General features: G+C 38.5%; 1 protein-coding gene and 1 non-coding gene across 2 annotated transcripts in view; one reads left to right on the top strand and one right to left on the bottom strand.

Moving 5' to 3' along the window:
• The window catches only part of IARS2 (isoleucyl-tRNA synthetase 2, mitochondrial), a 60,222-nt gene that overhangs the window by 5,511 nt on the left and 40,929 nt on the right, over positions 1-13,782 (top strand). The window contains exons 3-11 of the mRNA XM_006140234.3: positions 626-785; positions 4,179-4,327; positions 4,413-4,462; positions 4,545-4,654; positions 4,737-4,827; positions 5,454-5,569; positions 9,737-9,906; positions 10,625-10,715; positions 13,148-13,299. Coding sequence (XP_006140296.1) covers positions 626-785; positions 4,179-4,327; positions 4,413-4,462; positions 4,545-4,654; positions 4,737-4,827; positions 5,454-5,569; positions 9,737-9,906; positions 10,625-10,715; positions 13,148-13,299 — 1,089 coding nt within the window. The remainder of the gene's footprint in view (positions 1-625; positions 786-4,178; positions 4,328-4,412; positions 4,463-4,544; positions 4,655-4,736; positions 4,828-5,453; positions 5,570-9,736; positions 9,907-10,624; positions 10,716-13,147; positions 13,300-13,782) is intronic.
• Positions 7,170-7,295, bottom strand: LOC114007407 (small nucleolar RNA SNORA40). The gene has a single exon (XR_003549038.1). It is a non-coding gene; the product is annotated as a small nucleolar RNA SNORA40 (small nucleolar RNA).

Below are 13,782 nucleotides of genomic sequence, written 5' to 3' on the forward strand. Positions count from 1 at the left end.
ATCTATCTCTATCTTTCCAGTGAGCATACATGCCGTGTAGTAAAACATCTCTCTTAAGAAAATAAATAGAAGGTTGTGTGAACTGCTCTTTCTGCATATTCTGACTTTACAAAAAATTAATAATTTCAGCATGATGTTTTCACTTTGAAATTTCTTACTCTTCTATTTATTTATTTTGGAGGATTAGTAGCATTTTAAAATTTCAAATATTGGGACCTGTAGGTGACGTGGTAGCTAAGGTCCTGGACTCCCACATAGCTGACTGTGGTTCAAGTCCCAGTCCTCACAGCTTGAAAATCATGCCAAGCACTTATGTGTGCATGCCTAAAATCTCAAGAGGAGAATGGAAGAGAAGGGATTGTGGCATGGCCATCCTCCTTGGAGGGGGGGGGGCGATTCCTCGCTTTCTGTCTCTCTCTTTCTCTCTGGTGAGCTCATGTGCCCTATGGGGGAAAAATCAACTATGTGTTACTTCTCTGTATCTGTAGTATTTGAATTAGTAGGAAGATATTTTATATAAATTCTTTTAAAATGGTGTTTTCTCAATGTTTTAAAGTGGTATGAAGAAAATAAAATGTAAGCCACATGTTTTATGTGAGTGAGCATTATCGTTTTATCTTTGCAGATATTAAAAGACATAGCCAATCGATACCACATGATGAAAGGTTCCAAAATACATTTTGTGCCAGGCTGGGATTGTCATGGGTTGCCTATTGAAATAAAAGTATTATCAGAACTTGGTGGAAAAGCTCAGAATCTTTCAGCTGTGGAAATCAGAGAGAAAGGTAAATAATCTCTGTTTCGTTTTTTTTTAAATTATGCATTTAATTTTATTTATTCATTTATTTATTTTAATTTGACCAGAGACAGACACAGAGAGGAAGAGAGGGCAAGTGAGAAAACAAGCCACCAGGTCCGTGACTCGAACCCTGGTCGGCCATGTGGGAGTGTCTAGCGCTTTAATCACCACACCACCTGCTGGCCCCTCTATTTCTGTTTTTAAATGACATTTATAAACCCTGAAAAAGTCAGGACATCACCATAGGGATTTTTTTGCTTTAATGGAATCTGTTAGAAATCAGTTTGTATCAGGGCTGGCAGATGGCATGGTAGTTAAGGGTGTTGGACTCCACATGGCTGACCACGGTTTGAGTCCTGGACCTAGTAACTCGCTTTCTCACTTTTCTCACTTTCCCTCTCTCTATTTTTCTCTCTCTTGCTCTGTCCCTCTCTGATCAAATTAAAATAAATAAATAAATTAATTAAATAATTCTTTAACAAAAGATATCAATTTATGTCACAGAAAATTAAGATTTTTTTTTTTTTTGAGAGATTTTCACTGTAGGGCGCGTGCACTCGCCAGACAGACAGAGAGAGACATAGAGATAGAAAGCGAGAAATCACCCCCCCAGGGGGGATGGTCACGCCACAATCCCTTCTCCTCCATTCTCCTCTCGGGATCTTGGGCACACACGCACACGCGCCCGGCGTGAGTTTTAAGCCACCGGGTCCGGGACACGAACCACGGTCGACTACGTGGGAGTCCAGCGACATAGCCATTACGCTAACTGCTGGTTCCCAGAAAATTAAGATTTTTTAAATTGATTTTTTAGAGAATTATTTTACTTTATTTACTTATTTATTTAATTTTTTGATTGAAAAGGGATAGAGTTGAGAGGGAGTGAGAAAGCAAGCCACCAGGTCTGGGACTCAACTGCCATTGGCCATGTGGGACTCCAGTGCCCTTAACCACCATGCCACCTACCAGCCTTCCCCAGATATTGTTTAATTGATTTTTATAAGAATTTCAGTTTAGAGATTGAAGGAGAGACTGAACATTTCTAGTTGCATATCTCATTTCTTTAGTGTTTACATTTTATCAAATTGTTATTTTTGTAGGTATTTATTTTCCTTTCCTGACTAGAGCTTGTTGAACCATCTCAGGTGCTGAGCTATAAGTAAGTCTTAAAATAGATATATCTGGGGACCAGCAGGTAGTGTAATGGCTATGTCGCTGAACTCCCATGTAGTTGACTGCGGTTCAAGTCCCGGACACGGTGGCTTAAACTCATGCTGGGCGCGTGTGCGTGCATGCCCAAGATCCTGAGAGGAGAATGGAGGAGAAGGCATTGCGGCGTGGCCATCATCCCTGGGGGATGATTTCTCATTGTCTGTCTCTCTGTCTCTCTCTGTCTCTCTGGTGAGCGCACGCGCCCTGTAGCAAAAACCTCTCCCCCCCAAAAAAAAAAAATATCTGAAATTAATCCTTTTTAAAAAATTAATTAGTTAATCTATTTATTTGTTGTGATTTTCAATCCACTGGGTCCAGGACTCAAACTGTAGTTGGCTTTGTGGTTATCCAATGCCTTAACCACTATGCACCTGCTAGCCTGAAATTAATCTTACTTGACCCTTTCCTTAAGTAGCTTAAGTAAGAAATCTTACATGTTAGACTGTTGTAGATTTGGATACAATTATGAAGTTTTTTTACTTCCTTATGAAATGTCATTTACTTAGATTCGATATGCTGGTTAACTTTTTTGTGCAGGTACCAGCAGATGGCGTAGTGGCTATGTCGCTGGACTTCCATGTAGTCCATTGCAGTTCGAGTCCTGGACCCGGTGGCTTAACTCATGCTGGGCATGTGTGCGTGCACGCCCAAGATTCTGAGAGGAGAATGGAGGAGAAGGGATTGTGGCATGAGCATCCCCCCTGGGGTTGATTTCTCACTTTCTGTCTCTCTATCTCTCTCTCTCTTTCTAGCAAGTGCACGCACCCTATAGCAAAAACCTCACCCCCCAAAAAAAAATTTTTTTTGTGTGCATATAATGAAATGAAAATTCTCTGGCTTTACTTTTTTTTTTTTTTTAGTTTATTTCCTGAGAGACAGACAGACAGACAGCTAGATAGCCTTGATGAGGTCTCTCGAGGTCGTGATCCTCCCTTAAGCCTTCCAGCCAGCCAGGATCACAGAGGCATACAGATAGGCCCAGTGTGTTCAGGTGAATCTGAGGTCTGAACTCGAGCCTTCCATGTGGTTCAGCATCATGCCGTAATGGCCTATTGCCTGCTTCACCATTTCGGGGCCTGACCTTTCCTTCTTTTTAAAATTTTACTAGAGGGCATATGTGCTTGCCGGAGACAGAGAGAAGAGAGGAAAAAGCATCCCCCATGGTCACACCGTAGTTCCTTCTTTCATGTTTCTCCCTCATTTCAGGATTTTAGGTGTACACGCACACACATACCTGGTGTGTTTACCAAGCTGCCAGTTCTGTGATTCAGACTGATCCAGCCATCTTTTTTATTTTTTATTTTTTTGGAGAGCTTTTTGTTATAGGGCACATGTACTCGTCAGAAAGACAGAGAGAGACAGAAAGTGAGAAATCACCCCCCAGGGGGGATGGCCATGCTGCAATCTCTTCTCCATTCTCCTCTCGGAATTCTGAGCACACATGCACACGTGCCCAGCATGAGTTTAAGCTACCAGGTCTGGGACCCGAACCATGGTCGACTACATGGGAGTCCAGCGACACAGCCATTGCGCTAGCTGCTGGTCCCATGATCCAGCCATCTTAACTACCATGCCACTATCTAACCCATCTGTTTTCAAATGAACAAATAATGTCAAATAATTTTTTCAGCTTATTTTTTCTAAATGTGAGATTATTGCGTTAAGGCTGAAAAATACAGAAGAGAGTAATAAACTTTTAATTTTTAAAATTCCACTTAATTTTATAATTTGTTTCAGCTATCTTCTGTATACCTTTTTTTTTTTTTTAAAGAGACATTTTTGCTCTAGGGCATGTGGGCTCACCAAAGAGACAGAAAGCATGAAATCAGCCCCCCCACCCCCAGGGGGTTGGCCATGCCACAGTCCCTTCTCCTCCATTCTTCTCTTGGGATTTTGAGCACACACACACCCAGCATGAGTTTGAAGCCATTGGGTCCAGGACTCAAACCACAGTCAACTACTTGGGAGTCCAGCAACGTAACCATTACGCCTTTTGTTGGTCCCTCTTCTATATACCTTTATACTTCAAATAGTCTTCTATTAAAAGTTTCTGTAGTTTAAACTGTGTACGATACATTTTGAGAGAGCCATGTCAGTAAACCATGTTTAAGAATTTGAGTTCATTGGTTTTCAAAGCTTTTCCGTTTTCCTTTCTGTCTTTTTTTAGCTAGAGCATTTGCCAAAGCAGCCATTGAAAAACAAAAATCAGCATTTATTCGTTGGGGAATAATGGCAGATTGGAATAATTGCTACTATACATTTGATAGAAAATATGAGGCTAAGCAGTTGAGGATTTTTTACCAAATGTATGAAAAGGTAATAAAGTATTTATTTTCTTTGAGTGTGCTAAAGTATGTGTTACAAAATTCCAAATTTAATATAATATCTCTGTTTCTTATAGGGCTTGGTTTATCGCTCTTACAAACCTGTGTTTTGGTCTCCTTCATCAAGGTATGTATGTGCTTTTTGGTAATTAAAGGAGAGAATTCTGTTAAACTTCCAAATATTTATATTTAATGGTTTTAAACTTTAGGACTGCATTGGCTGAAGCAGAACTTGAATATAATCCTGAGCATGTCAGTCGTTCAATATACGTAAAATTCCCTCTCTCAAAACCTCCTCCTAAGTTGGCATCTCTTATAGGTAAGATTTATTTATTGTTTGACTTTATTAGACTTATAGGATGTGAGCATTTGCTAACATTTTTACCACTTTGTTGTCATAGATGGTTCCTCTCCTGTTAGTTTTTTAGTCTGGACCACCCAGCCTTGGACAATTCCAGCCAATCAGGCTGTTTGCTACATGCCAGAATCAAAGTGAGTATATTTTTGTATTTTTTGGTTTATCCACAAATAGAATTCTTTCCATCACTAGCATTATGTTGCGTTTATCTCGTTCTTATTTACTCTTAAAATTTAGAGCATAATGTGTTATGTTTATTTAGACTTTATTAAGCTTTAGATTATCCCTTTAAGACTTGCTTTTAGCTTTTTGAGAAAGTGAAAGTTACAAAGTATAACTTACAGAAATGTAAGTTACAAAATGTTTTAAAAATAGTATTTTTTGATCTTCAAATGACTTTTTCCTTTTTCTTTTTTATTTTGGGGGGGGAGAGATTTTCACTATAGGGCGCATGCACTCGCCAGACAGAGAGAGACATAGAGACAGAAAGTGAGAAATCACCCCCTGGGGGGATGGTCACGCCGCAATCCCTTCTCCTCCATTCTCCTCTCGGGATCTTGGGCACGCAGGCACACACGCTCAGCTTGAGTTTTAAGCCTCCGTGTCCGGGACGCAAACCGCTGGGAGTCCAGCGACATAGCCATTACGCTAACTGCTGGTTCCCTTCAAATTACTTTTTCTAAAAGGATATAAAAAATAAAAATATTTTCTGTGGTTCTTACTTTTTCATTTTTAGTAATTCTTTTCTAAATTTTTATAGGTATGCCATTGTGAAATGTTCCAGTTCTGGAGATTTCTACATACTGGCTGCAGATAAAGTAGCATCTATTGCTTCTACTTTGGGAACAACCTTTGAGGTTATTTCAACATTTTCAGGTAAAGAGTTATAGGTGTTGGGGTCAGCAGGTGACATGGTGGTTAAGTATGTTGGACTCCCACATGGCTGACCATGGTTCGAGTCTCGGACCTGGTGGCTTGTTTTCTCACTCTCATCAAATTAAAAATAAATAAATATAATAGTTCTAAAAAAAAGATTTATAGGTGTTCTGACCATCATAGTCATCAAAGTATTAGGTTGATTTGAGTTCACTAGTTTGTTGAACATTTGTTGTTAATTGAAATGGATTTAACCTCTACATATCCAGAAATTTTTTTTTTCTTTTTTTTTTTTTTTTGAAGTTTTTTGCCATAGGGTGCATGTATTCACTGGACAGAGGCAGAATAGCGAGGGGGAAAGTGAGAAATTAACCCTCCCAGAGTGGATGACCATGCCTCATTCCCTTTTCTGTTCTCTTCCTGGGACTTTAGGCATACATGCACACATGCCTGGCTTGGTTTTCAAGCTGCCAGGTCTGTGACACTCCCATATGGTCTACCATGGTTCGAGTCTCAGACCTGGTGGCTTGCTTTCTTACTTTCTTACTTTCTCTCTCTCTCTAACTCTCTAACATGTTACGAGTCCTGGACTCATGGGCCTAAAAAACACATTGGACATGTGTATGTGTGTGCCTAAAATTCCAAGAGGAGAATGGAAAAGAAGGAATTGTGGCATGGCCACCCCCCTCCCTCACCGCCCCCTGGGCGTGCTTTTTCACTTACCCTTTTTCTCTGTCTCTATTCAGTGACTGCACATGTCCTATGGCAAAAGTTCTAACAACAGCGGCAACAAAAAGGCCCAGTTATGGTGATACTCACTGCTAAGACTCTGTGTTCCGCAAGCTGGGATGGTTCTGCCTGAGCGGCCTGAGTTTGGTTCCCATACAACCTAAAATCCATGCAGTGATATGCACACATAATTCCAACAACTCGGGGAGGCTGAGAAAGGAGGAAGCTCAAGGCTAACTTGAGCAACACTGAGACCCTATCTAAAAAGAGCCAGGGGTGGTGGTATATGCCTGTAGTTCCAAGTAGGAGGTTGGGACAGGAGGACTATGACACTGTCTTAAGGGAAAAAACAAACAAACAAACAGACCTCCCCCCCAAAAAAAACCAGATTAAAACAAAAGGAATGACCTGTCTTACTAAACAGAAAAGCCCTCTAAATTCATCAGTTTAGATACAAACCTATTAGTATCAGTAGTTTAGATTACCTTACCAAAAATGAAAAGGTTTTTATGTCAAAGGCAGAAAAGGAAATACAGATGTTTAAGGCCTTTAAATTCTTGCTAATTCAATAAGTTAGAAGATCTAGTATATTCTTTTGTTTGTTTATTTTATGAGAGTGAGACACACACACACACACACACACACACACAGGAACACATTCTGAATAGGGTTGCATGCCATGATCCTGCTACCACCCTTCCCAGCCAGCCTAGATCATAGATTCAAGCCTGGCAGGTAGAGGTTGACCAGATAACTGAAACTGGAAGCTTCCATATCTGGCATCACTTGAGCAGTGTTCTACTGGTTCTCTACTCAACCAGCCCAATCCCAGTGTCTTCTTTATTCCATACTCCACCCCCCCTTTTTTTTTAATATTACTTCTTATATGTATCAAAACTCATATTAAACAATGAGTTCTGGGTTACAAGAGAGGATTTATTTTTTGCACTTTTCTGCGTCTTTGTCTACAAGACAGACAAAAACAAATTCAAGTGCTAATCCCAACTTTTTTTTAAGTGCAGAAAGCTTTAAGAACTTCATTTACACATTAGATGTTATTACAGAACTTAGAAATCAGAAGTTTTTTTTTAAAGTATTTAGGTTTTTTTCTTTTTAGAATTATTTGTTTAATTTTATTGGTTATTATTATTTTTTAATTTGACCAGAGAGAGAGAGAGAGGGAAAGTGAGAAAGCAAGCTGCCAGGTCCAGGACTCTAACTGTGGTTGGCCATGTGGGAGTCCAGCAACTTAACCACCACTCCACCTGCTGGTCCCAAGTATTAAGGTTAAATTTAAAGATCTTTTGCTGAGATGACATAATTGTTTCAAATTCTTATCAAGTAAAGAATTACTAGGTTGCAATTTTGACCCACCACATTGCAGAGGATACACTTCTGATACATGGGACATAAACAGGTGACAACTAGCTTATTGTTAGTAAAGTAGTGTGAATGTTGGACAACTGATACAAGGTAATTTTTATGAGTAGGTTTCTTTCCAGAAAAGTATAAGTTGTTATTAAGTCTTTAGAGATCTTTGGTGGGGAGGTGGCAGTGAGGAAGATTATTAGGTGGCAGATACAGTAAGTGGAATAAAGGAAAGTTAATAGATTAAATTTACTTGATTTTCCTAGACCATTGATTTCTTTTTAAAATTAATTAATTAATTTTAATTTGATCAGAGAGGAATAGAGAGAGAGAGAAAGCGAGAAAGCAAGCCACCAGCTCTGGGACTCAAACCACAGTCAGCCATATGGGAGTCCAGCAACCTTAACCACCACATCACCTGCAAGCCCCCATAGACCATTGATTTCTGTACTAAAAGTGCGTGGTGAGTATAGCATAGAGTCATGGGGACTGGTCTTATGAAATGAACTTAAAGAAAGAAACCAAAGTGAAAACTGAAGAGTAGATTTCTCTAAAGCTCAGTGTTGATGTGTTCTTCTTTAACATCTGGAATTATCTAGAAAAGAATGTATCACGAAGTAATCAAGTTTGCAAATGAACAAAATGCGAAGCTAATCAAGTTGAACAGCAAGGAGCACTTGTGATTTTTTCAGAATAGCAAGCTTTGTTGTCATTAATTATAAGAGAATGATCATTTTTCTCAAGGCCTTTTTAACCTATTATGTTTTAATTAAAAGAAGTAGAACTATCACATGAAACATCAAAGTTAGAAGATCTCTTCAGATTGTATGAACAGGTTACATAGTTTGATTGCTATATGGCTAAGAAAAATTATCATGGGAATGGACAAATTTCTATGAGGACAATTTTTTTTTTTTTTAAGTAAATTTTTTTTTTTAGATTTTTGCCATAGGGTGTGTACACTTGCCAGAGAGGTGAGATACAGACAGAGGAAAAGTGAGAAATCACCCCCCAGGGGAATAACCATGCCACAGTCCCTTCTCCTCCATACTCCTTCTAGGAAACTTGGGCATGCACATACATGTGCGTGGTGTGATTTTCAAGCTCCCAGATCCAGGACTCAAACCATAGTCAGCCACGTGAGAATCTAGCCACCTTACCTACCATGCCACCTGCTGGCTTATAAAGTTAACTTTATTTAGTTTGGAAAGTTGAATGATTTGTGGGGGAGAGCTGAGTAAGGGTCCATTGAAGTTTCTTGGTTAAAGAATAGATAGGGTAATGAATTATTCAACAAATATCAGTAATCCTTAGGTAGGACCACGTCATTCTTTTAGTAAGTTTGTTTGTTAATTTTAAAACACATGAAAGAAAAAGTTCCATCTTTCTTTCTGGAACTCACCTTGAGGCAGTAAAGGTAGAAAACATTAATAATGGTGTAGAAAAATTAATAGATGATGGATGTGACATATTAAATAAAGGTAGTTATATAGAATGTTAAAGTTGTAATCAGATTTGCCTTGAATGTTAGATTTAATCATTTCTTAGCCATATGATCTCAGGCATATTGCCTAAATTTTCTGAAATTTCTATTTTGTATTGGTATTGTGAAGATGAAGAAAGGATTATTTATGTTGACTCTAGTAGGGTGGCCTACTGTAACTGTCAGGTGTTATTTGTCATCTCTTAACCTTTGCAGGGTAACATTATGGAAACAACAATGGTTTCCCACAGAATGTATTAGAACCTATTGCTCTCCCTCCAGTTGATCTAGAATTTCTTTGTCCTTATATTCCAAAATTTGCATAAATTAGAAAAGTTTTCTTGGGCTCATTCGAATTATTTGTTAGATAACTCAGTACTTTAAGGTACATTCTTGGTAATTTTGGATTATATAAAAAATTATATTAAAAAGGTCATGAACAAATAAGAGGGGAAGCCAGGATCTGAGCCCAGTCAAGTCTTTTTTTACAGATTCTTCACTTCTAGTCAGATGTTCAGTTGCTAAGCTTTACAGTGGTGCAATTGCTATATAAAATGACTCTTAATAAAAATATTCTTTCTCTGCAGGTGTAGATTTGGAAAATGCTACATGTAGTCATCCTTTAGTTCCTGATAAAGTCTCTCCTCTTCTACCTGCAAATCATGTGACCATGACAAAAGGAACAGGATTGGTTCACACAGCCCCAGCTCATGGTATGGAAGATTACGCTGTCGCATCGCAACACAGCCTGCCCGTGGTACTGTTCCTTTTCTTCCGTTTTTAATTGTTCATCTTGTAGAATAAAAGTGATAAATCCTAACTAGCATCTTCATTGTTTGATGATAATGATTTTTGTTATCATACTTAAATTGTGAAATTGCTCAGGTTTGTGCAAAACTTCATTAATTCATACTGACTGAGAGAGAAAGATTTCCAGAATGAGCACGAAATCAGCATAAAACTAGAATGGAAGAATATATATTATGTGGGCACTTTTTAAATACTTATTTCCACGTTTTAAGTCACATATACATTACTTTCAGTCATTGGAAAATGGCAAGTAGATTTTATTAAAAAAAATAACAAGATTTTTTTTTTATATTAACTAATCCTCTACATTTATTTTACACATTTCAGTTACTTAGTTTTTCCATTAAGTTAAAAGGCAAGTCTCAAAGTATACAACTATGTACATGGCCATGTATAAATAATATAGACCAGGTAAAGATGTTTTAGTCTATTTTGTTAATTTTTGGTTATTAAACTTAAGGTATATGCTTTAATAACACATTTTGCTTTGGGTAATTTAAACATATAAAATTTTTAGATTCCTATTGACTATATAAGAATTATCCATATTTTTACTACAGAAAAAGACTATACCGAGATATTTGTTATATATTGTTTTATCAGGTGTTGTCATAAGACAAATGTCTTGATACATTATTTTAATTGTTCAAAATTATCCTTCGTAGGATTGTTTAGTGAATGAAGCTGGAATTTTCACAGATGTTGCAGGTCCTGAACTTCAAAACAAGTCTGTGCTTGAAGAGGGAACTGATGTGGGTAAGTATTGTATCTGTTGATAACATAAGTATACTTTTTTTTTGTTTTCAGTTTCTTCGAGGACTGAGAGAGGCAGAGAGGGATAGAGAGATAGGCACCTCCTACAGGGTCTCTACACCACGCTCTGCCCCCAACTTCAGTTAGCCCTGCATCATGGGCACAGGCCTGCCTGTCACATAGAAAAGTTTCTACATGCGAACCAGAACCTTCCCATGTGGGTCCGCCTCAGAGTGTTGTGTGACCACTGTGCCACTGGCTGGCCTCAGTATTATGAGTATAGTGTCACTAGATATTTTCCCTTATACTTTCAACAGAAACAAAAGCTAACCTTATATTTTGTTTTGCCGCATGGTTTAAAATTGATTTGGGGACTTTTTCACCTTTGCTTAGAAACTGCTTCATTTCTTTAAGCAAATTAGGGCAATTATTAGGGATTGATATTATTTTGGAGTAATAATAATCAGAAGTATTTTTTTAGGAATTATTTATTTAATTTGATTTATTATTCTTTTTTTTTTTTTAAGAGAAATGTTTGCTGTAGGACACGTGCTCTTGCTAGAAAGGCACAAAGAGACAGAAAAAGAGAAATCATCCCAGCGAGGACATGCCGCAATCCCTTCTCCTCTATTCTCCTCTTGGGATCTTGGGCAGATGTGCACACATGCCCAGTGTGAATTTAAGCCGCTGAGTCTGGGACTTGAACTGCGATCGACTATGTGGGGTCCAGTGATGAAACCTTTAAGCTATGTTCTGTTCCCTGTTATTTCTTAATTTGACCAGAGAGAAAGGGAAACTGAAAAAGTAAGCCATCAGGTCTAGAACTTGAACCACAGCTGGTCATGTGGGAATCCAGTGCCATAACTACCATGCTACCTGCTGGCCCAGCGGTATCATTTTTATGGAAGCAATAAGATCCAGCGTGGAGCTAAATGTTGACTCTGAATCAGACATTCCCCACTCTTTTTGTACCTTTGTAAATAACCGACTCAAGTAGCTGAGTTTGTGTATTAGAACTTTAGTCTTGAATTGTCTTTTTGCCTTTCTTTTTGGATTTAGAGACCAGGTGCTATGGAAGTGTTTTTGTCCTTACTAGGACTAAGGCTAATTAGACCTGTTATTTTACTTTTCTGGGGCTGCTGTAACTTATTTCTATACATGTAATGGCTTAAAATAAATTAATTCTCTCAAGCTCTGGAGGCTAGAAATCCAAAATCAAGGTATTGGCAGGCCCATATTCCCTCTGAAAGTTCTGTGGAGGAGTCCTTATTTGCTTCTTCCTAGCCTCTAGTGACTCATGCAGATCTTTGGCGTTCCTTGGTTTACAGTTCTATCATTCCACTCTCTTCTTCTTTTGTCATATGTTTTTTTTTTCTTTTTAAAATTTTGCCAGTGGTTGTGTGCACTGGCAGGGAAGCATGGGAAAAGGAAAGTGAGAAACCATTCTCATGAGGAATAGTCACAACACAATCCCTTCTCCATTTCTCCCTCCTTTGGGATTTTGGACACACACACACCCTACACTTGGAGTGTTTTTCAGGTTGCCAGTTCTGGAACTCAAACTGTGCAGTCAGCCATGTGATATCCAGCTGCCTTAACCACCATGCCATGGGCTGGCCTGGCTTTCTTCCTTTCTTTCATTTTGGCTGGCTTGCTTGCTTGTTTGCTTTCTTGCTTGCTTGTTTGGTTATTCATTCATTCACTCATTTGTTCATTCATTCTACAAGTGAGTGATAGAGACAGAAAGATGGTACCTCCAATAGAGTTTTGATACCATGATCTACTCTCAGTTTCCCCCAGCCTGGATCACAGGTATGTATGTGTTCCATGTACTCAAGGAAGGCTCTAGACATGGACCTAGAACCTTCCCATATAGGTCAGCTTACAGAATGTCATGCACTACCATGGCCCCATCCATGGCCTTTCTAGCTCTTTTGTGTCTCTTCCTGTATCTTGTCCTCTTTTAAGAATAGCAGTCGTTAGATTTAGGGCACACTCTAATCCATTGTGATCTCATCTTGACTTAATGACATTTGCGAAGGTCTGATTTCCAAGTAAGGTCTCATACACAGGTGCTGGAGGTTAGGTTCTTTTTGGGAGACACAATTCAACCTGATATATTCTCAGTTACCTGGATACCATTATTTAAGCTTTATGGTGTGAAATTATGCTTCTGAATTTCAAATCTAGATTCGTAGATATGGTTTGTTCATTTTTCCTTTGAAGTATAGACCTGTGGGAATGGCATAGTTTGGAGTCTGATTAAAATTTTATAGTCTCTGGGGTTTTTGGACTTAGATTATATCTTTGTTACCTAGAAGGTGGCTACTCTTCTCAGCATCTTTTGGTTCAGATTTAGTATTCCCCAGGCATTATTAGGATTTTCATAGCACTTTTAAATTATTTGTAATATAGATTGTTTATTTTTTTTTAAGTTATAAAGATGCTTCAGACTGCAAAGAATTTGTTGAAAGAAGAAAGATTGGTCCACAGCTATCCCTACGACTGGAGGACTAAGAAACCGGTGGTTATTCGTGCCAGCAAGCAGTGGTTTATAAATATCACGGATATTAAGACTACAGCTAAGGTATAAGGGGCAGTTCATTATGAGGGGATGGATTTATCATTCTCTCAGTATAAAATATTGATACGGGGTTAGGGGAGTGAACGAGATTGGTGTCACTGTGATTTGTTCTTATAAAGTTGTAGAATTATACATCTTGAAGGACCTTGGATTTGTACTCTTTGTTACATGTTTGGAAGATGAAGCTTTAGAGAAGTTAAGTGATTTGCCCAAATCACAGTTAGTAGGTAGACTTTCTTGCCCAGTATATATAGTAGTGAAGGTTAACTTGGAATTGGGATAGAGTTGAATTTAGCAAGTTGTTTAACCCTTAAGAATCTCATTTATCGCAACTGTATAAAGATGGTGATAATACCTACCTCATCAAGTAAATGAATAAAGATTCTAGGGAACCAGCAGTTAGCGTAATGGCTATGTTGCTGGATTCCCACGTAGTCGACCGCGGTTCGTGTCCCGGACCCGGTGGCTTAAAACTCAGGCCAGGCG

This window comes from Tupaia chinensis, unplaced genomic scaffold (genome assembly GCF_000334495.1).
Source record: "Tupaia chinensis unplaced genomic scaffold, TupChi_1.0 Scaffold000026_1, whole genome shotgun sequence".
Classification (NCBI taxonomy): Eukaryota; Metazoa; Chordata; class Mammalia; order Scandentia; family Tupaiidae; genus Tupaia; species Tupaia belangeri.